A 25,879-nucleotide genomic window follows, 5' to 3' on the forward strand; every position below is an offset into this window, starting at 1 on the left:
ATGCTCCAAAAGGTGATCCCCAAATAAACTGTGATACTTTTACCTTAATAGGACCTGAATGACTCCAGTAGGGGTTTATACTGGTTTATACACAAGGCCTACTATTACCAGCTGCAATATAAAGGGATTCAAACTTTGGACCCTCTTGTGGTTACATTTTGTATTACAAAGTGCTGATGTTTTATATGCTGGGTGTAATTTGGAGTAAGAGCACTATCTGTGTTATCTATCTGAGAAAATGTATGCTTTTGTTAAATTACACTTAATCTCTTCCCATGCACATAAACTGGTTGAGTTATGGAGGATTTAAAAAAGAAAAAGAAATGTGGACCTCAGCAGTGATTGAATAAATAGCCAGATTATTCCCTTAACACACTGAGGTAAAAACAAAACAAAACATCACACTCCAAACAAAGACAAAAAATAGTTTCAAATAAAATTCCTTACAATTAAACTTTGACTTGTGCAAAAAGCACAACAAAGGCCTATTGACAGTCAAATATACTTTAAAAATTTGAGCCCTGACATGGTATTATAGATATAGTTGGGTATTTGTGTATACTAATGTTAGGGTCAATCAACAAATTGTTTCTATTGTAAACAGTTGAATACAATTTTTGTCAAATGTTCTTAATTTCCATCAATAAGTCAAAATAAATCCCAATAAGTTGTTGGCACCATCTTGTGGAGATATCTGGTAATGCGGCATAGGGCCTACATTCTAATTACAAAAAACAAACTGCTGGTTTATCAATCAACAACAGTGACATTCTGTTTTTCACTATACAGACTTCTGTGATGGAAAGTTAGTAAATCTGCTCAAGTCCTTGATCTCAGAACAATTTTAGGGTACTTTAAAAAAAAAAAAGTATTTCTGCTTTAGTAGCTACTCTACATCTACTACTCCTTTTAAATTCACACGACAATCAACTTTGATTACATGTAGATTGAAGGTGAACCTATAAATCACATGTGAAATGGATGTATTTAAAACTAATTAGGTATCACCATCTTTAGTAAAAAATGGAGAGAAAAAAGAGAATAGATTTTGCATTCTGTTTATGTAAGAACCCCTGGGCACAGAGTCTTTAATCTCTCTATGAAATTATCTACCAGAAATACACACTCCAAGGAGGAACCATGTGCTAGTTTTAATGCACACACATAGTCTAACTTTCAACAAAACACAGGAGACAATTGATCGCACAACAATAAGCAAAATTCAAAGGTCATCATCAAGCATGCAACCGGAAATTTCATTTCTATAGACTGTATTGAGGGATGACATGAAAATCCTTCAAAAATGGATCCAAAATATTTGGAGCTCTCTTTAACTGGCTGTAGCCCAGGTCACAACAGGGGTGAAAATATTTTATATTCTTATCAGTTCTACTACCATAACCTTCATCGCTTCATATTAATCATCTCTCCTCGACTTCATGCATCTTTGAAAAAAATGTTTCAATATTCTTGTACCTGAATGGAGTAGAGAGCAATTAGAAACATACTAACATTTTAATATCTGCTCTATTTTTTTATATGCTCTTACATTCTTCCAATTCTTGTTCTTTGACATTTTCCCCTAAAATATTTCCTGAAATTATCTCTAAAAAACAATCACAGGCATTAAGAACTTGCTGACAGAGTGCCAGCCAACCACAACAATGCTTGATTCATCATTTATCATTCATCCTGTCCCAGTGCAAATGACATTAAAGTCCATAGTCTAGTTGTGAAAGAATCAAACATCCAAGAACAATAAATCAATCGCACCCTTTCGCAGGTGCTGTGATAAGTATACACAGGCATGCAATCCCATAGCATTGAACTGAGTTACAGAGCAATCCCTCATCTTCCCCTCAGCACACACAGCTTGTCTGAGTTGCTGTCTCTTTCCTTGGAATAAAACAAACTATTATGAAACATCAGAATGTATTCTGCAACGCATTTTACTTTGAAGATTTTGCCACAAATGTCTGCCATATCTGGAGATATCAAGTAATTTTTTTGGCTGTCTGCTGCAGCACATTGGCAGACGCCCTTGTCCACGTTGACTAGCAGTAATGAAAGGCAGCTGGACAGGTGTGTTTTCTTGCTGAAAGTGCAACCGTGACTGGTTTTGAATGTGGGTTTGGCAGGCAGCAGCTCTCCACAATGAATCTTTTAGTGGTATGCAGTGTCGAACCGTCCCGGCCTACTCTTACCCCTGGCCATAAACCCTGCCTCCTCCATGTTAATAAAGGGGACATGGTTGGAACTTTAACATCTTAATACATGCCAAATTGATTTGTCTTGGTTTTGTCATTGTAGTTAGTGGTTATCATGCAGATTTATGTATGAGTGATCATTTTTATGGGAAGTTAAATTTAGATTAGTTGCTTGATGCTATATAAAAGAGCACAATGCCATGGTTGAGAAATGTGGCAATGTGTGCACTGCATGAAAGTCATTAGAGCCATACATGAACCAAGAAAAAGGAATACATCACTAATCTTGTTTCAACCTTAACCAAGAATCTGCTCTGCAGACTTTGCCGACCTGAGGGATCTTTGCTTTCATCTGTCACTCAAATATGTGTCATGGAGAGCAGATGGAAGGAGCAGGAGTTCAATACCCTGGCTTCACCAGCCAACTATGACACCACAAGCTTGTTATATCAGCGTCTGCCAGGGTACTTTGGCTTAAACAACAGGAGGTGGTGATGTATTTGTGTTTGATGTCTGTTTATTTCATGTCTTGCCTATGTTGTGATATGATCCTTGTGAGGACTTCTGTTGCAAACCAAATTGTCCCCAGGAACAATAAAGATTTTACAATCCAATCCAAAAACACTGTTCGAGGGCAAACAGAAACAAACCTTTGTTGCAAACTATCCAGAGTTGGCTGTATTTTCCCCCATGTGAGGTCAGACCAAGAGGCAACCTCCATTCTCAAAATATGAAGCCCATGTGGAAGTGTTATAAACTGCAGTTCATCGAGAATCCCCTTGAGGCTGGCTGCAGAAACACCGGAAACCACATACACATCAATTCAAATAAGACGATCTTTGCAGCATTAATAAACATGTTTACAGCCCTGTTCAAAAACAGCTTGGCTCTATGTAGCTCATTTCTCTATCGTCACACGAGTTTTTGCCCAAATAAGGACATGACTGACTTGACTCCCGGATGAGAACACATAGCTGTTGGCTAGGAGGCTCAAACTCCGCCCCTTTATGTCACACTCTGCCTGGTTGAGATCAGCATTTCCAATATGCCTGCCACCGTCAATTGGCTTCAAAACAGCGCTCAGGAACAGATGGTCGACGTCACGGATACTACGCCCCATATTTATACGGTCTATTGGACAGACACAATAACATTGTGTGAGATTATTTGCTTAAAGGGTGAAGGATCCGTGGAGTGGTCTTTGAGAGATGGAAAATGTAACTGACCGGTGTACAATGTGTCTATCGTTGTGATGCATGAGTTCCATCTTTTTGTGTTGAGCTGCTTGGAAAAACAGGGGTTGTTTACTTAACCGTTACAAATAGATTGTGTTAGTATTACAAAGCAAATTTAGATTCAGGTCAATATGCCTGTTGTTGCTTGTTTGGCTTGACATTCCATCCTAAGCTTAGAGCATATTTTTGAGCAAGCAGGACCTTTGAGCTTATTCTGGATAATTTTCTGAACAGTATTTTTTTTTTATTATTTGGATGTTTGCAATAATAATAGACATACATTTGCATAAAGCAAGCATATTTGTTCACTCCAATGTTGATAATAGTATCAACATTTTGAAAAATATTCCTTTACGGTACATTTAGAAGAGCTACAAATGTGTGATTCATTTCTGTTTAATTTCAAGTTAATGGATAATCATACTATTAATCATGATTGAAAAATCAATTGTTTGGCAACTCTATTAATTTAAGTTATGTTCTTACCATAAGTGGTTGGTGGGTTGGGCATTGGGGGATGAGCCCCCATTCCATGACATCTAGCTCCGGCCCTGCCGTTGAGTCACATCCTTCGAAGGCATCCGTACACCGGCAAGGGACTGGAAGGTTGGGAGGAGGGATGTCTACGTGAGGAATAAGAGCCACAGGCATCTGGTAGTATTCATCGTGGATATATATTGACAACACCAATAGAAATATTTTTTATCATCCTGACGATGGAGCTTCTCGCAGCCTTTTTTTGTTTTGGTTTGTGCGTAAAAATGTCAAGATCTAGGCTGTTTTGAAAAAAAAAAGAATTAAAATCTAAAACGTGGCATTTCCACACGGTAAGCTGTCAAAATATTCAACATTCAGACAGTTTTTACTTTTCAATATGCATCAAATGGCGTGTGACCGTGATACATCACGATTTATATCCAGATGATGAAAACAGGAGGAAGCTATCTTCTTAAAATGGCAGAGATGGATTTGAAAACAGCCACATCAACGATGGAAGCTTTGGTTCGTATCAGTGTGAGTATAGCCTTATATGCCTGTGTGTATTGTATCTGTTGCTGGATGTAGCCAATGGTCAAAGGTTTTTTATTTAATGTGAGGAAATAAGGACTCCAGCTTGTATTTAAAATGGAGAACTACATTTACGGCAGGTCTCCACCATTTCTGTCGCTTACAATCAGGCCTTCACCTGTTTTCACTGGTGCCAGATTAAAAGGTGCCTTTTCATATTAAATTGCCAGTATAGGAAAAAATGTGGGTTTGTCTCAATCCTCGTCATGGAAAACCGATGGTCGTCTCGTTATGCTCCCTCGATGCTGCTAGTGGTCCTCCAATGTCTCGGTGCAACAGCTCGTGTTAAACAAGCCATTCAAGTGGTTGAAAACGCGCTCTTCCTCAGATGAGATATGAGGATGTTTTACACATTTTAAAATGACAAATCTGTTTGTGAGCAAGATGAAATGGTACGTCTCTTTTTTGGGTTCACTGGATGGTGGTTTCCATGGAGACGAGATGCAGGATTGGGCTGCTGCAGAGGCACGGGGAGGAAGAAGTGTGTGTGTGTGTGTGTGTGTGTGTGTGTGTGTGTGCGTGTGCGTGTGTGTGTGTGTGTGTACGTGGCACTGCTGGTTGTGACATCGGCTGCTAGAGGGTTAAAAAAAAAATCAGAGATTGTTAAAACAGACTACAGCTGACTGGCTTGTGCATACGTTTACGCGTATAAACGCGCGTCCTGAGGTTCGCATCCTTATGGTGATGGTGAAGCAGCTACCACAGCCATTCACGCAGACCCCATCTTACCGGCGTGAAGGGTCTTTTGCTCACGATGGAAAAAAATCTTGAAGCCCCTCCCCTCTCCTCAAGAGATTCTTGATGCAGGAAATATATAGCTACGCGTAATCTGCTGCTGCCATGGCGCCTAGATTCCAGGTGAAGGTAAGGATGCGCTGTCGCATCGCATGTTTCACACCTTCACCACGCCGGGCACAGCGGAGGCAGTGCGCATAATTCATGACAGATCGGTACAATAGGGCTTCTTTTCGTTGTGGTCGATATAGCCTGCAGGTAGCCTGAGATTTCAATTGGCAGCAGTACTGCACGAGGAGAGAAAGGCAGGCCATTGCAGGAGTTGACATTGGGGAATGACACAGAGAGGGGAACTGGGGGAGAAATTAGGTTACATTAACTAATCCAATTATTTCAATTTAACGCTTCAATCAGGGTCTGGTTAGTTTTTCTCCTTGCAGCCTCATTCTATCTCATTTTGGCAACGCACCTACAGCTGTATCACCTCATTTGATGAAAGGTATGACATCCAGCAGTATGGCATTCTATGACTTCTTGGGCCTCTAGAAATCCAGTATAAATGCAATAATCTAATGCATATGACCACCTGATTCCACATGCAGATCCAGGGATTTAGATGCTGTTTGTATTGTGCTGTGATAAACTGCCCCACTGCTGCATCTCAGTACAGTGACAAAAATCCCAAAGCCCCAATGCAGCATGGTCTGCCAGTTTGTCTGCTCCTGGTTTTGAAGTTGACTCATACTGTCAGTGACGTGGACGTCATGACTGCTGACCTTGCAATAGATTGAGGTTGAGAATGTGAGTCAAGGACATCCATGAAGCAAAAACAAATCATGGCCAACCTGATAACCAAAAATGAAAAATTTTCTGCACTAACACATAGCAGGGTGCAAGACAGGATAGAGAAACAGGTCTCTGTACACTTGTCACAATTGAAGTGGCAGGGTAGACTGACCGTAGCTGTGAAGTCACAGGTTTGTGCAACAGCCGGTGTGTCCTTTCCTGTCAAATCCATGTCCTTGAGCAGGACTGTGCACGCTATCTGCTCCAGAGGTGCAGCTCTAAATCTTCACCCGCAGCTTTATATAGCCTGAAGGTAGCAGAGAGGTTTATTGTTGTAGCACTGTCTTAAATACAGAGAAACAATCTGCAATGCGTGATCAAGCTGATTATAACCTCACTAGTAAATTCTATTTCTGCCAAATGCTTAAACTTGTACGCTATTTGTGTAATCCACAATGCCTTTGCTCTGTATTTATGCCCTCTTCCCTCCTAGTATCATGGCTCATTGAATCTTCTTGTACACATATATGTTCATGTGATGACTACAAAACATCAATAGATGTAACAAACTTGATAACAGCTCATATTCACATACAAAGCTGCACCATGAGAGATGCACTCTGTGCAGTGCTTGAATAATTAATACCTGGTCTTTATCCATATTTAACAAGAATGATGGTCTAAGTCGCATGTCCGGCACAGATTTTCCCATCACCCCATCTTCCCCCTAACGCCTGATGCTCTTGATGTCTTTTTAATGTGTCTATAGTGCTGAGTTTCAGAAACTGCCTAGTGGAGAAGATGTGCTAACTGGGAGGCCTGGTCTGATTTATGATCTTCTGCACTCACTCTCGAAGGAAATAGATTCGGATTCACATCAAAATATTGCAAAAATGTTGGCTTAGCTTTCTACAGAGTGTAACTTTTCAATCTTTGTCTTCTTTTGTTAAACAATATGAGTTTTTTTTTAGAATGTACTGTATTATAATTGTATTTTTCGGCCTGTTACTACCAACGATAATGTATTAGGCATTAGCAAGTATGCTAATCAATGTGCTTGTTCGATAATGTAACTGCTAGGTCCTGAAAAGTCTGCACGTTCAGGAAAATTATGGTGAAACAATAACAAACAAAAACAGTGTTGTATAAGCAGATGTTAATGACATTCAAAGCAAAATGTAAGCACTGAGTGTTTTTCCATCAAAATGATGTTTATTTTTCCATTACAGTAGTATCATAGGGGCACTCTGTATCAGCAAAACCCAAGACTAGGTTTTGGAATTGGTTTATGGAAGGGAATGATAGTATTAAAACATCTCTGACATCTTATGGAAGGTCTAAGAATTATTATTTGGTGTGAGAAGAATAAAATCAAAGTCTCTCTATTCTCCGACAGTCTAACATGAAGAGCCTGGAGCGCGAGCTGCACTGCTCTGTGTGTAAGGACATCGTCAAACAGCCCGTGGTCCTGCCATGCCAGCACAGCATCTGCCTCTTGTGTGCCTCCGAGGTCCTTGTGGCGAACGGCTACCCGCCTCCAGAGCTCCCCCCAGAGCCAAACTCTCCAGCCTCTACGCCCAACATGCGCTCACCCCGTCAGGCCCGCAGGCCTACTCCCAAACATGAGCAGAGACCTATTGACCGCGTACTGCGGGCAGGTATGAGGCACCTCTTCATAAATCTGAATCCGGTCAAGGGGGAGAGAAGGGAGGAAGAACCGTTTTAAAGATTATATCAAGCATTTTGTTGCTGAATTCTTGACATATGATCAATTTATTTTTCGTTTTGGAAAATTGTCCATCAACTGTTTATTTATCTCTCCCTATGGCTTCTCTTCTTGGTTTAAGGTCCCCACCCGCCTTCCCCGTCCATGCCCCGGTCTCCAGGATATGGGTCGTATCCAGGGCGACGCCGCAAGGAAGGCCCACCTCTGATGATGCTGTTCCCCTGTGTGCCCTGCGGCAGAGATGTGGAGCTGGGAGAAAAGGGCCTCACTGACTGTCTGCGCAACCTTACCTTGGAGCGGATAGTGGAGAGGTAGGTGCAACACACACTCACACACATAGATGCTTACCAAACAAAATAAAAAAAGCAAAGGTAGGTGCAAATTAAATGACACACTGATACTGCCATTCAGTGTTTGGATGACTCCGACCTGGAAAACAGAAGGTGTGGGATCATTTCCAATGCTCACTGTAATTATTCAGCAGCAGCTGAGCTGGTGAAGAATCCTGCAGAGCGTGCACTGACACTGTAGCTGTCATGGCTGACTGTGTGCTTGGTATTGTAGCTACTTAATCACCAATTCAACATGACTACATCTCAGAGTAATTCTTTTGGCCTCTTATTTTGTAAGTTTCTTCATTATTTTTCTGTATCTGGTTAGAATCTTTCTTGTGTCTATTATAGTTCTGTATTTGAAGAGTATTTTTAATTATAGCTATGTCGGCAAATCTCTCCGGGCTATTTATTTATTTTATAAAAATAATCAAAGAGAGTCAAAAGCATAATCAGTTTTTTCTTTCCCTCTCCCTGCTACTCTTCCTCCCATCTTCCTCCAGGTACAGACACACAGTGAGCCTTGGCAGTGTGGCTGTCATGTGTCAGTTCTGTAAACCTCCTCAGACTCTGGAGGCCACCAAAGGCTGCGCCGACTGCAGGTCCAATTTCTGTAATGAGTGTTTTAAGCTGTACCACCCATGGGGGACGCCACGGGCGCAACATGAACATATCCTGCCCACACTCAACTTCAGACCAAAGGTGAGACACTGGGAAAATAATTATATAATATTATTTCATATTATTAATGATATAATATTCTAATAATACTTAAGATTTATGTAGTTTTAAAAGTAACAGTAGTGAATAAACTTGTCAGCCTTTCTGATGATTTGAATAGCAGAGTTATAACTAAGTTTCATCCTAAAGGAGGAGGACTTTTCACACCTGGCAACACTGAAGTGGTTCATAACTTTTAGATGATCAGTCAAGCTTTGGGAATTTTTAAATCAATTCATTTAATTGTGTTTATCTCATAAAAGGCAACTGACTTGGTGTAGCTTGTTTAAAAAACATACAAACAACAACAACAACAGGTGTTTTTTTCAGATCAGCAGTTGAATCGGATGCCCCCATAGACTGTATTAAACATGGAGGCAGTTGCCATATTGGAAATGCAGACTCAACCTAGCTTTCAGTCGACCTAGAAACAGACTAAGAAGTGGAGCTGAGGCAGGCTGTAAGCCTCCTAGCAAACAGTTACATAGCGCTTGTCTGTAAATCAACTCAACTGTGCCTCTAAGTATGCAAATCTTTAAACAACTCTAAGTCTTCAAAATTAATGAGGTGTAAAAACTGTTACCAATCGTACAGTGGATACAAATGATAAAAAAAAAGATAATTTTAACATGGGTGTCAATGGGACTTCCCATGCTTTTGCATCCAGCCACAAGTGGACACTCGAGGAACTGCAGTTTTGTTTGCACTTGGCCTCATATTTCTGCACTCGAGATTGCAGCTTCCGTGCCCCATACAGAGGCTATAGTCCTTGTAGCTGGTGGCCCAAATAAGGCCCCTTGCTGCATGTCATTCGTCCCTGTTTCTATTGTTTCCCAGTTTCCAGCTCTATCCACTGTCCCTTTCTCTTAATAAGGGCATTTAAAAATATTAAAAAAAACATTCTTAAAAAATGCACTGAATCAAAGACAGAAGGATCAGTCTCAATGAAGGATAAATAGCCTCTTGAAATAATAATCATAGTCTGTTGAGAAAGATTTTGTATCCAAGCCTAATTTTTTAGACACAGTAGTAACACTTTTTCTAGCAATAAAAGTAGTTTGTAATAAATGATTTTCAACTGAAATACTGTATTCCTACATCCACATTACAAGCAACTTGTTCGAAAATAGGAAGCAGTGTTCTTTTCAATATGAAACAAAATAACAAAATAAACAGTGTAATACTTTCAGATTTGAGCTATGCTGTTTAAGAGCTATTTATTGATTGTATAAACAAAGTGATGGTGTGAGGTAATTTGTATTATGAATAAAATACTTAAACTTGTCTCGTGTTCTCAGGTTCTGACCTGTCCGGAGCATGACCAGGAGAAACTACAGTTCTACTGTCGGACTTGTCAGCGGCTGCTCTGTCCTCTCTGCAAACTACGCCGCCTCCACACCGGACACAAAGTGCTCCCTGTGGCCCAGGCGTACCAGGCCCTAAAGGTAACACACTCTGAGTCTGACACTGGTCTACACTGGGCTTCTATAAAATGTCCTGTGATTAAATCAACAGTTTAATACTCAGTACCTTAAAGAAACACAGTTTAACAGACTGGAGTTAATAATAATGCCTCTTTATGGCCTAGAAAAGCAAACCAGACCATCAGTAACAGGGTTAGTTATTTTTGATGTCTGTAACAGCTGCTGCAGGGTAGATGTCTGATGACGATACACAGCATGCTTAAGAGAAAAGCCTTATGAACTGTGAGTGATGCTGTTGACTGTTAAAGACAGCATGTTTCATTAAAAACAACGACTTTCCCATGTACAGGACGAGATCAGAGACATAGAGGTTACTCTTTGTCCACAGGGGGGCGCCAATATCCACACAAACCCAAAATTCCTCACTGGAGCTTTAAACATAAATTAATCGATTAAGACTGTATGATGACGGCCTGATGGATGGTCATCTTTGAAATTATCTATAATATTGTTATAATATTGTTTAAAATTAACTTTATAACAATATATTTAGTTAACAGTGTGCATGCCTGTTATTTGCTTCTCTAGTATTTACTTTGTACTGAGGAGATGCTGTGATGGTTAGGAGGTGCATTCTTTTAAAAAGGCAAAAAGTGTCTTCCATCTGAGACATCAACATGCTGTATATACAGTATGTATGAATATAGAGCAGGCTCTGTGCAACATTTAAGCCCCTTGGTGTGTGATCTGTTGTTTTAATGATGTGTTTTTGTTTTGTATTTGACAGGAGAAGATTACGAAGGAGATGAACTACATTCTGTCCAACCAGGACACAGTCCTCAGTCAGATTACCCAGCTGGAGAGTTCCATCACACAGACTGAGGTGATTAATACTATGAGCCCACAAAATGTTGCCCAACATGGAAGCAAGACATGCCAGCAGCTTAATATCACCAAAAACTGTTGGGGGTTCCTGCTGGTTGATTTGTATGAGTGCCTATTGAAGTCAGCCAGCTTCTGTTTGCCAACACTTTGGAAAGATTAACAGCAGCATTATAAAATCCCCTATTTGTAAACCCTATATAAAAAATCTAATGATTATTTATAAGCCAGTACAATGTAGTTATTACATAGTTTTTATCATTGTATTAAATGGTCATTAGACTTTGACTCCACCCTACAACAGGTAGATGAACATTTAGCTAACGAGTAATGTAGAGAAGTATAAAATAGCTAATAATAAATCAATACACCCAAAAGCATGTTATCATACGGTATGTTGGGAAAGATTTATGAAATGTTTCTTAACCCTTCTGTTATGTTCGTTCTTAGGGACAGCAATTATGTTACTGGGTCAACTTGACCCGGGCATATTCAATGATCCAAAAGTGTCAGAACCCCAAAAAATCACAATAAACATTTTTAAAATCTCATTATTAACTGCATTACTAACCATTTAAATCAATATTTATTTCAACTGTGTCCTTTAATTCTCACGGATCATGGTTCAATGAGGATAACTCACTTGTTTTTTATGAAATTCATGTTAAAACTTTTTTTAATGTACATCGAAAAGCCGTAAATATAAATACAATGGTTTTACATGACATCGATTTTTGTTTATTTTATTTTACATTTAGAAATTATTATTTTTTTATGTAGTGATGTTCATAAACTAACAAGAGACACCTCTTCTGTCACATTCAGCCCAGATTTTTATGCTGTATTTAGCTGGTTTCAACGGCATATATTACCTATGATGGAAGGAACCTCTGAATACCACTAGCCTTTCATCCACTGTGACATTATAAATGTGAAATAATACTTTTAACACTTTTTTTATTTTATTTTTGGATATAAAATGGGTCAATTTGACCCGCAACATAACAGGACGGTTAAGATAATTCATGAGCTGTTTAAATGTTTCAAACCATCTAGTTTAGCCTCATGGTTCCTTTAGCTAACTTTGTTTGCATAGTTTCCTAAAAGGTATTTATAAATAATCCTTAACTCCACAAATCACCAAGTTACTAAATACATGCAGTTACTTGATATAAAAATGGAGTGCATTATTTCATAACTTTTCCCTATTACTGGTGGTTGGCTATTGTACAGTCATTATGCTTACAAATGTTTTTTAAACTAAGTTACAGTGTTATTAATTATTTATTAACTGGTTATAAACTGGTTATAAACATGTGGAGAGTAGATGACTATGTGCAACCGTCTGAAAGAGTTGTTTATCTCTCAGATGTTTATGTGACAGTGGAAGGGTTTGTAATGTTAATATATATATATTAAGACCAAGGACAAAACAATATTGTTTAATTTAACAATGTGTCTACTTTTTGGTGTCTAATATCACTCCCCTATTTTGACTTTTTTTCATTCATCTTTTTTATGTACTTCAAACATGTTTTACATTGTGTCAAATTAGTCTCCATGAAAGGCCTTGTGAATCCATGTGGTGCTGTCATGTAGCACACCTGAGTGTCTCTAAGTGCTAAAACCTGTCTCTTCATGTTTCCCCTCACCAGGTAAACAGTGTATCAGCCAGAGAGCAGCTGGCTCAGAGCATCAGGGATCTGACGGCTGCTCTGGCCGAGCGCCATGCTTCGCTCACCCAGGCTCTGGAGTCGACGCGGCAGAAACGAGGCGAGGCGTTGGCTGCTCAAGTGGCGGAGCGACGGAGCTTGATGGAGCACGCGGGGCTCATGGCGTTTACCCAGGAGCTGCTGAAAGAAACAGACCAGCCCTGTTTTGTGCAGGCTGCTCGCCAGACTCATAACAGGTTTACTGTTTGTTTGTCTCTGCATGGCTGTCTGTCTTGACAGAACAGACCTTCGATTGTATCTGTGTTTGCTTTACTTTATTATGTGAACAGGTATGCTCACAACTACAATTTCGACAGATACCAAATAAGAAAATCATTACACTGTGCATGCCTTCCCGGAACAAATAAGGGACAACAAGACCGATCAAGCAACTTAAGAATGATGACTTTATTTGCTCCAAGCAAGTGAATCTAACTGAAAGACGCTACTCTTTGATGCATAATTTTCTCTTTCAAGTGAATTGTATTGTGCAAAACAACAATCTGCTTAACAATGTCATAAATTATACTTTATTTAATTCTTCTTTTGTACAGTCAACAAATCCTATAAAAGGACCAAAAGCAGCTACGAAGTAATCGTGTGAACAAGTACTGTCTGGGTAGCCAAAGCCTGATTTAGCTAAATCTCTGTAGACTAAATAGTAAATGGATTGCATTTTTATATTGCTGCTCCAGTCTACTGATCGCTTACAATTCTTAATAATACAAGTGAGTGTTCATCCTTTCACTTGCATTCATACATTACCAGTGGTGGACAAAGTACAGCATTACTTAAGTCAAAGTACAGATCCTGCATGTCAAATATTACTCCAATACAAGTGAAAGATGTTCTGTCAAATTATTACTTGAGTTAAAGTACTGAAATACTTTCCTTTAAGAATACTTAAGTATTCAAAGTACTTCTTAAAATATCTTAAATGTTTATTCACAAAGCATGAGTGCAGTCAAGAATACACGGGTTCACATTCTGCTATGTTCTGTTTATCTAGAAAACATTATTTCACATCTAAAAATTTTAACATGAAATATAAACTAAGTTACTTCAAGAACAGACAAGTTTAAATTGTTCATCAAGAATAAAACAAGTGTGTTAGCTACAGACCTCCACATGCTTTCTCAGGTTAGATGGAGATTTTCTGTAGGCTGTGATGAAGTTTGGGTGGTAAATAGATATTTAGATAATTATATTTATATTCAATACATATATTTACAACAATACAAATCATTCTTTATTTCAAAAACCTCAAACGTGAGTTTAAAATATGGCCATGGTGCTCCGGTAGAGAATCATCATCCTTCTCTGCTATAATAATCATTACCACGACTAAATGAACGGACTGATCTGAATAATGTTTGCTCTGCATTTGCTCTACACTCAACCGAGGTACGACTACACCGTTTAGACAAACCAAACACAAGTACAAGAACAGTTTACGGTCCTTGGAATCTGATTTCAGAAAAGAAAATTCATCAGCTGACTTCCAAGCAAAAGTAGTGAGTAACTAGAGCACTGATAGAAATGTAGAGGAGTCAAAAGTATGATATTTGTCTTTCAATTGTAGTGGAGTAAAAGTACCCCCCAAAAAGAATACTCAAGTAAAGTACAGATACTCGAAAACTGTACTTAAGTACAGTACTCAAGTAAATGTACTTTGTTACCGTCCACTACTATACATTACATAAGGTGCAGTGTAGTTTATCACCATAGTACATACTACATACCAACACTGACACACTGAATGCTATTCCTTATAGAACAAAAAGGAGTTTATTTGCTTTCCTAATTATGTTTCTAAAAGGGAAATGAGGATCAAACCCCTTACCTCTGATAAGTGAATGACCCACTCTACCCCTGAGCCACATCTGCCCCATTAAGTTACTTCACTTTCAAAATATTCAATACATATTCAATGGGCCCCAGTGGTTTGTGTAGTCAACTGCTCTGCACTACTGTATACTTTTAATGCTTTTAGGTATCAATCCGCAGTTGGAAATAGTCCCCCAGGAATGCACAAATGTCTTTAATCACGCTAATGAGAAACATACTGTATGACGCCAGCCATATCTCTGAGAACATACCACACACCTCTTCCTTCATCAGTCTGTCTCCCCATCCTACCATATCAGTGGGTGTATAAAGTAAACACTGGTCCTCCTTCACTCCTCCAACACTTACTCTCTCTGTTTTTACTTCACCAGGTTGTGCAAAGCGATAGAGAACCTGCAGCATTTCACTTTGGCTGCTGATCCGTCCTTCAGACACTTCCAGCTGGACGTCTCTAAAGAACTCAAACTCCTGACGGATTTGAACTTCATCCAAGGTGAGAGAGGAGGAGGAAGGGAAAGAGAGGGGATAACAGTGTAGGAGAACACAATAAGAAAGGTTGAAAGGAGAAAAAGGAAAAGAAGAAAGGGTCTTTATGATGACTTTCTTATTCTTATAATATTTCAGTAGACATAATCACCCTGAAGTCAACTTGGAGTTTGCCTTTTTAGCTTTAGGCAGCTTGTGGAAGGCCACACCTGAAAATATTTGATCTCCAGGTCTATACATTATTGTATTCTGTTTGACTAGCCACCAAGATAGTAGCTTTACAGCATACTCTACTTATCATCAAGGCCTTTTTGCCTTTATTTGATTGAACAGCTGAAGAGAGACAGGAAATGTGGGGAGTCGAGAGTGGGGGAAGACATGCAGGAAATGGTCAACCCGCTGGGAATCGAACCGGCGACCCCTGCGACAAGGACTGTAGCCTCTGTATGTGGGGCGCTTAGACCGCTAGGCCACCAATGCCCCTGAAATATATTTTAAAATGTTTAATTCGGTATAAGTCCACTGAAAAGCAGTTTTGTTATTCATTTCAATGCAATCAGATGGTTCACTCTATCTGCTGCATTCGCCCCCTGCTGGCTATTAATAAGAATGCAGGTGTAAGGCACTTCTGCATGGGTCTCACCGTTAAATATCAAGTTGCTTTGTTCACTTCTTTCAAAGCGTATATGACCTGATGAACCAGAAATGCCATAACCAACAATAAGTGGCACTACATATATTTCAGACTTCACATTTGGACTGAAGTATATAAACTTTGCTTTTAACCACTCCAGCTCCCCAGGCTCCAGTGATTGATACCCAGCGTACCCTGGCCTATGACCAGCTCTTCCTGTGCTGGCGACTCCCTCCAGAGTCTGCCCCTGCCTGGCACTTCTCTGTCGAGTATCGCCGCCGAGGTGTGGTTCCAGGTGGAGCATCTAGAGGCGGGATCAGAGGAGGATTGGCAGCCGCCCGTTGGGGCTGGCAACGAATGGATGAAGTGAGTGGGAGCAGCGCCGTGATCGACAGGCTGGAGATGGACAGTGTGTACGTGCTGCGGGTGAGAGGCTGCAACAAGGCGGGCTATGGGGAGTACAGTGAGGAGGTGTACCTGCACACGCCTCCGGCACCAGGTGAGACACACAGAGGTGATGGCTAATTGTGATGAACGAGTAGAGACTTTGAGTTTGCTACAGGTAAAATCTACCCAAACAACAGAAGTGCATAATGGAGTGAAGGGGTCTAAGGAGGTTTGGATTATACTTTTGAACACTTTATAGTGTGTGAAACAGCACAGCTCTAAAACGTGTTGGGTTTTGCTTGCAGCTCTTTGCAAGATTTTGCAATGAACTCCTAACTAATTCATTCAAACCTTAATTACAGCCTTAAAAATCATAGGTTTCCCTTATTTACTTTGATGTTGAGATTTACAGAAATGCTCAATTAAAAGCAAAAAAAACAAAGTACAATGCTCATTGCAAACGATTGCATACTGTGGTGACAGAGTTGGAATTAACCATCTTGATTTGTTGAAGTGAAATGAGAATGTTGATCTTGAGAATTTTGGGGTAAATAATGTCACGTTTTTAGAGCACAAAATCTGAAGGAGGATTTTTTGAAGCGCTTTTGTCAGTAGAAAAAGTTTGGAAGGGTTCAGTGGTCCAGATAAAAAGATTCATGCCAGTGTTATATACACCTCCATATCAGAGAAGACAACCCACTTTATTTTACAGAATGCAAAGGTGAATGTCAGAGAGATCTTTAGTTGTGAATCTAAGAGCAGATTAATAGACTGAGTCCTGTGCTTTGAGAAAGGAAGCAGTGTGTCTGTAGATTAAATTAACATAATCAAGGACAGAAAGAAAGACTGCTTCATTTTTCTTGCTTAAGTTGAAGCAAGAGTTTGTTGATGAGATTTTCAGTGTAGTGTTTCAAAGCAAATGAGTCATAAACTCAAATACCGAGATATTCATACACTGGGACTCTTTCATTATGTCCGCCATTCAGCACTGATAGCTATAGGCTGTTATAATTATTATCTCTTGCCCTGTAAAAAAAACATGAATTCATTTTTCTTCAGTATTAAGTACTAATCCAGGGCTGATAAGTGCATTCAGAAGAGTATTAAAAGAAAGAAGTAGTTCTTCCACAGCCAGCTGTACACAGCCTGCAGAACAATACAGCGTAGTATCATCTGCATAACGAAGTGCATTATACATCATTTATGAAAGAGCCAATGTTATTGATCCAACTGATTAATCACAAAAGGCCCAGAGCTGATCCTTATGGAACACCTTAAAATGATGAACACTCTATCTTAGTATTTCTGGACTTGACACATTGAAATCTGTCTGAACGATTATTTGGGAGCCCGAGATGACACTGTCTAAATGAGCATGATCAGCTTAAGACTGTATTCAAAACTTGTTGTGCTACTTCAGTGAATTACATGTAGCTACAAAAATATCTCATGTTTCCTACTGACCATTATCCCCTCACACCTATTTTTTGACAGACACAATACAAGAATAAGGATGATGCCATGATTTGCACTTAATAATTCATTTTTTTTCCTTTCTGCCCGTTCCTGTCTTCCAATTTCCTATTTTTTTTCAACTCTTCCGCTTTCAACACATCCTCACTTTCCTCCTCTTCCAATTCTGCATCTTCCTCTCACATTTTATTCCCATTTCACAGCTTTGCACTTGTCATCCTCTTCTGCGCTGCTTCAACGCCGCCAACCTTCATGCCTCCTACAGAACGTAAGAAGTGTATTCTCACCTCTTGACCACTTCTCCCAGCCTCTATAGAACATAATAATCTCTCTTCGCTTTTTCTTTGTGGTCATCCCATGCATCCCATCTCGACACCCATGACCCCTCTGCCTCCTGCTCTTTAATGAGATCTGTCTGAATGCTGATGAGGTTTGCAGTTTGTTAAGACATGAGGCTTAACAACATGGATCGGACTCAGATCCAGGGCTTTTAGCTGGTCGAGTTCAGTGATTGGTGGATTCCTTGTGTCCCTGTAGGCAGTTTTTTCCCTTCTGCTGTTACATATGTTCTCCCTGTATTATGTACTTCCTTTGGAAAAAATCTGCACTCCCCACAGACAGAGCTTCTTTGTGATACCTTCTGTATTTTTATCCCTGACTCATCAGTTTATGGATCAGTGTCCCTTATTTTCTGCCAGTGCTGGTGGGAGGAGGTGCATGCCTGCTCTCTATTCCCCATAGTCTCTCCTCTCTATTTGTATTCTCCTCGTTTCTCTTGTCCTAGCTGCTTTCTGACTGTAAATCTGCTGCCTCCCAAACTTATCCTCTCACTTGTTAAGACCCTTTTGTGTCTTTTTTGAATGCATCTGTCTCTTTGTCTTCCTCACATCTTCTTCTCCTTCCCCCTCTTCTCTGCTGTTCTTCTGTTCTCTCCTCACAGTGCTAAACTTCTATTTGGACTCTCGCTGGGGTCTCCATGCTGACCGGCTGGTGGTCAGTAAAGAGCAACGCTGTGCTCGCAGTGTGCCTGGTCTCTCCCTGCTGCAGGCTGCTGACCATGCCCTAACTTCCTGTCACCTGACCTCAGACCTTCTGGTTGGGGATGTTGCTATAACACAAGGAAGGCACTACTGGGCATGCTCAGTGGAGCCAGGGTCTTACTTAGTGAAAGTAAGAAAATCCCATTGGACATATTTTATTTATTGAACTGTACAACGTTTTAAACTAAACACCGTAAAGTATCATTTTGTAAGAGTGACGTCATCCATTGGTTTCTAGAGAGGTGTTCCATAAACCAACAATAATGGCCGCCATATTGGATTGGCTATCCCCATCTAATTTTGACTTATCTAGAAACTGGCAAAGAGGTGGAGTTAAGGTGGGCCTTAAAGCTAAGGTTGGTAGTCACGGTGGAGATTATGTATTGGTTAATTTTGACGGTGGTGTTGCAAAATCATGATAATCTCTTGCAATTCCTCTGAATAATGTACCAAAACTAAGCTATGCATACCCATCCTAATGCATTTTGCATTAGTAATTATAGATGTGAGGCTTATGCTGAAATTTTTCACCAGACTGAAGTAGTAAATAAATGAGACTTGGGGGGGGGGGCTTTGACCCAAAATGTATGTAAACAGGAAAAGAGAGAACTACATTAGTTTCTTATGTGAATATTTTCAATAAGAGAGATGTTAAGTGAATGAACTTTCTTTTTTCTGTCTTCTACTTTACAAGGTTGGAGTTGGTTTGGAATCTAAACTGCAGGAGTGGTTTCACCTTCCACAAGACATGGCAAGTCCACGGTGAGCAGCTGTAGGGTTTTATCCCACATTTAAGAGGGAAAATTTTCTCTTTTTTCCTCCAATGCATCATTTGATAACTCCAGTTTGTTTGCAGATTAGGATTTTACATTTTTTAAGAGTAGGGTTGGATTAGAGCTTTTTTTCACATTTCAGATCTCTGTAAGTTGTTGCAGTGCCGCTAATAGAGGTCAAATATGTGGTAAAGGCACAATTTGAATATTTCATCTTCCACTTGGGGTGATGATAGCAAAAACAAGGTAAATTGAAAAGAAGATGACTCATCCATAGTTGTTTTCACACACCTCTTTCAATCTGTTCTCCATCTCCAGCTATGATCCCGACAGTGGTCATGACAGTGGAGCAGAAGATGCCCTGGACTCTGCTCCACCCTTCTGCTTCCTCACTATGGGAATGGGAAAGATTTACCTGCCACAGCACAGCTATCACCACCACAACAACAACCACAGCAACGGTGCCCGAGACCCCATCAGCAACGGCCCCTCCTCGCCCACAGGTGTCACCTACCCGCTGCCGCCCCGGCTTGGCTTGTGCCTGGACTTTGAGAAGGGTCGGGTCACCTTTTATGATGCCCACTCTCTGCGACCTTTGTGGGAGGGTCATGTCGATTGCTCCGGTCCCGTGTGCCCAGCTTTTTGTTTTATTGGCGGTGGGGCGCTGCAGCTGCAGGAGCTGGTAGCCAATCGCAGTGCAGATCAGACCCCGGTGAGAAGGGTGACCATCCAAACACGCGTCTCTAATTTAAACAACTGAAGGCTGATCAGAGCTCACATGGTAATTTGGAATGTAATTGGTAATTGTGATGTATTTAATCAGCTAGAGCGAAAAGTTAGATATCTCAGCGATTTTGTTTTGTATTTCATTTTCTTTATACAAGAAAATGTTTCTATAGCAACAAATATGCAATGTAATTAAGTTTTTTACATTTTTGTTATATGCAGTTTTGCAAGACTTATTGCTTAAGTAGTGTCTGGTATCTCCAGCACTTTATATGTAATTTTATCTTTGACGCTTGCACTTGTAGCCAGGCTAAATTGCGTACATTTATAAAGCTAATGTAGATCCAGCACCAGACAATGTTGTCTTTTCTGTAGAAGCTATTTTTCGTCTTTCATGCTTAACTTGACATCGCTGACATTTTAAAAGATATGAACATTACGTGAGAGAAAAAAAGAAGAGGCCTCGACTATTTAAAGCTCCTGTGAGGAATGTTCATTTTGCTTGGATTTTGGCGCCCCCTGTTGACAAAGCTGGACCACCAATCTTTGCTGATACTGTCCTGTTCATGTGTGAGTAGTATTTTCTGACTAGCCTTTTTAACAGGCAAACATATCACTAACAGTGAATCTCTGCTGCTGTTATGGTAGTGTGCTGTTACTTGCCTTGTTTGACACCTACCCTGCTGCAGTGGTTATCAGCATTAGAAGTTACTATATAGAAATGATCAGTCTTGTCACTGATGGTCTGGTTTGCATTTGTAGGTCACACAGAGGCACCAATGTTAATTTCAGCCTGTTTAATAACTGCTGAAAAAAACCTCACAGGAGCTTTAATTGCTTCTATAGCTGAGCTTGTTTAACTACACAGATTTATTTTCTGTCTGTGAACACTTTCTGTAATTTACGCATTATGATCCCAACCAAAGTTATTGTTTTTCTGGGATGTAAATGCGGTAAATTAGAGGTAGAGAGGAACAATGAGGCAATACTGTAATTACAAGCTCCAATTATACCTCTGCTGCACAGCTAATCACTAGTTTCTGCTCTGCGGTTCTGTTTGTGCTACTTTGTATTTCAAATACACAAGTCTGATGGGTGTGTGGGTTTGTGTGGGTTTGTGTGTGTGTGTGTGTGTGTGTGTGTGTGTTTACTTCCCTTTGTGCATGGGTACGTGTGTGGTTTGACTGATAACAGCATTGACTCATTGGCTGTTGGTAAAAAGTTGTTTTCTCATGCAAACAGTAGTTTTTTTTTTTTTAACTTTGCTTGATTGTAAGTTAATGAGCAGCGCTTGTAATGAAACGATTAGCAGATTAGATTCATGTAAACTTCACCTGCTGGCAGAATGTTTGCAAGAGAAAAATGGATTAAGGAAATGAACGCTGAATAAATTCAAATTGTTTAAATTACAATAAACACCTTCTGTTTCATTCTGTTCTTGTTTCTGTTTGAGTTGTGCTTCAGACAGTTTTTCAACAGCTCATAATTACCCTCTGCACTCACTGAGAGGATCAATCTGTACTGCTGTTTCACCACTAGGGAGCAGCAATGCATAGCAGAGCACCTCCGAGCTCCCCTTAGTAACACAGTGCAGCTATTGTAATGGTCAAACTTTTTATGTCAAGAGCACTTGGACCCATTTTCCACAGTTGGTAAAGTTGTCCTTCATTATGGGATATTGGCAGGCATAGATTTTGAAGTGTGTCACTAAAAATTGGAAAAAAAGAAAAATTGGCATCATTTTCCAAGCCTCCTACTAAAACTACAGATTTGCTTTTATGGATATTATACCTTTATGGATCATAAAAGTATATATCACCTGCCATTTTTGTTGTATGTCTCCCACTTAACAGCATAGTTTATGTTTATACTCACATCCATCTTTTTCTTCACCATATTCAGTATGCACTGCCACACTTTGTGTCACTGATAGCCATGATAATAAATAACTACTATAAATGCACACAAACCTTTACATATGTTGGCTCATCTGGGCCTGCATCATAAAGTGAAACCAGACAATTCATGCCAAGTTTTGAAGAGTGCAATTTACTGCCAAATGGCCTTTTTACACTTTAGTGTATAGGAACCAGTAAATCAAACTACAGATGTTATATAAGCTTTGCGTAGAAACAGACATTGCATACAACGGGTACAGGATGAAACCTGCTAACAACATAAAAATAATGACTGTGAAAAACAAAGACAGCGGCATCAGTGAACTGTGGTTGTTACCTTTCCTCTCATTTCTGCCAGACTTTTATATTTTTCAAACACATACCAGATATGTTGCATGCAAATGAATATCAATCATACACATAATTAGAATAAACACATTCTCTTTGTACTCTTGCCACTATTATCAATGTAAAGATGAACGGTTCGTGGTAAAATTACCCAAATTTGCATTCACAACTTGATATTTTCAATGGTAAAACCCATATTTAAGCTGCTGTTGGTAGGCATTGTGTAAAAAAACGTTACTTTTTTTCTGCTGGGTTTGGAGAAAAGGTCATAATATCCATCGGTACTCATCGGTGGGTGGAGTAATTTGAGACTATTAATCTCCAATCCTCTGTCCTGATTGGTTAAGGGGCGGCCCCTACTACTTCCTCTGATTGGTTATGAGTCCGGCACTATCATGACTGCTAACGCCGATCTGTGTTGGGGGGGCTGAGAGGAAACCTGGTTTGGAGGGATAGTGTTGACATTAGAAGTCCCTCTCTCTGAACAGATGTTTACTCTATGAATACCAACAGCAGCTTTAAACTGAAGGAGCTACAAATTTAGCAATGAGTATTTAACTGATACAAGGAGCAAAATTGTTAACATAAACAAAATAATGTAATGTATTCTTTCACACTGTAGCAGAAGCATTTTTCACCAACTAAAACCAGACGGGAGTCTTACTTGAAAATGAGCTACATGTTGTACTCACGGTGCTGTATGCTAGCTACTCGCCGTGCTAGCATTCATCATGTCCGCTACACTATTTCCAACAGTTACAACAGACACATATCTCTAACATTTATCTAAAGAAGTACAACCAATGGCTGAAATTATTTTTAAAATATATTGTCAGGTTGTTTTGAGCGTTAGTAACTTCACTTACCATGCTGTAAAAACATAAAAAGCTGCATGGATCAGCTGTAGTTGTTAACTATTATCTAACTTTCGCCTGACTGAAGCAGAGACGGTGCTGTCCCCTTGTGGCACGTTCGAGAATCTCACCTCAAACCATTACCCCTACATAAAAATTGATATTTGTACAAAATAAAGACAATGCAAGTTTAAAAATGTGATAATACATTACTATGTGCCACACACAAATGTCCTAAAGTCCTATAAGGTATCTGATTTACGGAATATAACATAAGTGAGGGCAAAGGACGCCACCTGTTAGCAAATCAACCTATGATACATACTGCACAGACAGATCACTAACCTCCATATGCTCATAGCTTTGCTTTTTCCCAAACAGGAAATAATAGACATATACATTTTACAAGTATCAAACATCATGCCTGACAAAGAGATTCTTTGTCAATTAAACAACTTGTGTTGGAATAATGAATAGTGATGACCATCTGCTTCTGATAGAGATATTCACACCTCACATGTAGGCACTCAGCATTCCTTATGTTAATGTAATGTAAATAGCTGGCGTTTTACCTTTATGAGCTTCAATATGAAAATCCACATGTGTGTTTAATTGGGCCCGCCTTCAAGGGGAAACTGTAGGGGGATTGGGGTTTTCTTCAACCACAAAGGGAAAATAAAAAAGGAGTATTGAGGAAAAAAAATATTAAAGCACACAGCCTTGACACAAGCCAAGTTTCTTTTTATATGCTCTTATACACACAGATAAAAATACAGCCTCCAAAAGGAGGTTTAACTATGATCCCCCATGATACAGAAGAGGGGGGAATTTACTGTAAAGCATGAATACAGCACCGCACAGCCCAACCCAACCCAACCCCCTTGTGCTCACTGCACCTCTCTTCTTTAGTCCAAATCTGTAACAGATTGGGTTTAGTCTGACTGAAGGTATGCAGCCACAACACCACATGTAGGGGTCTGCATAATCCCGCCGCTGAGTATTAAGCACACAGCATGGGCATTCTTCTAAAGACCTGGCAGGAATTAACCAATACATAATCTCCATGATCATCATTTAGCATAGTTCAGAAGGGAGAGGATGTGGGGGAGGGAGGCATCAGAACTTATGAAGGATCTCAGAGCTGAATGCAATCTGTGAGAGACAGCGTGTGGTGCCATCTGGAGAACAGTATAGCACAGAGTCTGCTGGAATCCGCTAACCCGACCGTCTCTAACAGCATAAAACTAAACCACATGTTCAAAAGACCTGATTTGTTTTGCTGAACCTGATTTGTGGTTTCTATAGCCTGGAGTTGAATACGTTGTTTATGGGGAACCTGCTGAACACTGTTGTGCTGAGTCAAAACCATTACTGTGGATCTCAGGGATGGAGGCCTGCGGTAGGAATTAAGTAGGCAAGGGGTGAGAAAAACCCAGCAAGCTATCTACAAGTAAAGCTGAGAGATTCCAATTTGATTGAAGAAGTAGATGAATAATTAATCTTCATAACCTCTGTATTACAATCACAACAGGTAAACCCTCTAATTTCACTGCTAATCCTCTGCCTCTCCATGTGTAACAGGTTCTTTCACACACCCACATAATTTGTTTCCATTATTCAGTTTGCTCTGCCTTTAGATTCAATAACACTGTCTTGATATTTCTCTTCCAGACATGGCCACTGCTGAAACATTTATGCCACTCTTTCGCGTCCATCTATCCACCCATGAGACCGAATAACATTAATAATATAAGACTTCCTGCTTTTACTGCATTGATAATCTGAAAAGAGGAAGAAGGGGGGAAAATCAATCTGCTAAATGTTGGCTAAGAGGATTTGAGGGGCATAGCGGGGCCATCTTGCCTCACTATAATAAATGAGGGGTGACAGTAATGCTAGACTGAGCCCATATGGCCGAGAACTGTAACCCAGTGCACTGATTTAGAGAGAGAAGACACAGGACTAAATCACTTTAACATTTACGCTCCGGTGGCACTACTACTCTATTGGATTTGTTCACTGCACTTTTGTTTTCTCTGTTTTATGATGCAACAAATATTATGTCATAATCTTGTAATTTATTACATGAATCAAACTAAACACAGTGTGTCATTAAAAAAATGACAGCGTCCCTTGACATTGAACGTAACATTACAGGAAGAAACGTTTATTTACTCCAAATTCCAGGAATACTTTGAGAGGATTGATGCCACTCTCATGATTATACAGCCAGAGGTGTGTCCAGAGGGTGGCCACAGAGCTGTTCTGAAACATGCTGCTTCCTTTGCATTTAAATGTAGCACATTTTCTTCTGTTGGTACTTCAAATTGTAGAAAAATACTTCTCCCATTTCTTTCATAAGACAGCTGGGGGGCACAAGTTGGCTCAGTACTGAAACACTGCCAACAATATGTATTTTTGATAGTCAGACCTCATCAGCACAGTGGAATCATTGGAGAGAACATCTCATGCAGTAAACACATACACACAATGACTCATGGTCATTCAGGCGTGAGCATTCTGTCCTGGAAATACCCGCGTTAATTTCTCTCCTTGAAATAAAAGAGAAGAAAAAAAGCGATGAG

The 25,879-nt window shown here is 39.8% G+C and overlaps 1 protein-coding gene across 3 annotated transcripts; it reads left to right on the plus strand.

The window, feature by feature from the left end:
* Positions 1-3,962: 3,962 nt before the first annotated feature.
* Positions 3,963-21,624, plus strand: trim46b (tripartite motif containing 46b). 3 transcript variants are annotated; one of them, XM_034704213.1, is made up of 13 exons: positions 3,963-4,269; positions 4,364-4,456; positions 7,428-7,689; positions 7,879-8,068; positions 8,593-8,791; positions 10,108-10,254; positions 11,021-11,116; positions 12,771-13,024; positions 15,047-15,168; positions 15,956-16,294; positions 18,596-18,825; positions 19,390-19,457; positions 19,787-21,624. In XM_034704213.1, the coding sequence occupies exons 2-13, from the start codon at positions 4,364-4,366 to the stop codon at positions 20,226-20,228; spliced, it is 2,442 nt and encodes an 813-aa protein (XP_034560104.1). In that variant the 5' UTR covers positions 3,963-4,269; the 3' UTR covers positions 20,229-21,624. The 3 variants fall into 3 exon arrangements, 2 of the variants coding, with proteins under 2 accessions (XP_034560104.1, XP_034560105.1); XR_004634241.1 differs by lacking the exons at positions 3,963-4,269; positions 4,364-4,456 and adding exons at positions 4,952-5,374; positions 17,859-17,923; XM_034704214.1 differs by lacking the exons at positions 3,963-4,269; positions 4,364-4,456 and adding an exon at positions 4,959-5,374.
* The last annotated feature ends 4,255 nt before the right edge of the window (positions 21,625-25,879 follow it).

The sequence above is a fragment of the Notolabrus celidotus genome, chromosome 16 (genome assembly GCF_009762535.1).
Source record: "Notolabrus celidotus isolate fNotCel1 chromosome 16, fNotCel1.pri, whole genome shotgun sequence".
In the NCBI taxonomy this organism is placed as follows: Eukaryota; Metazoa; Chordata; class Actinopteri; order Labriformes; family Labridae; genus Notolabrus; species Notolabrus celidotus.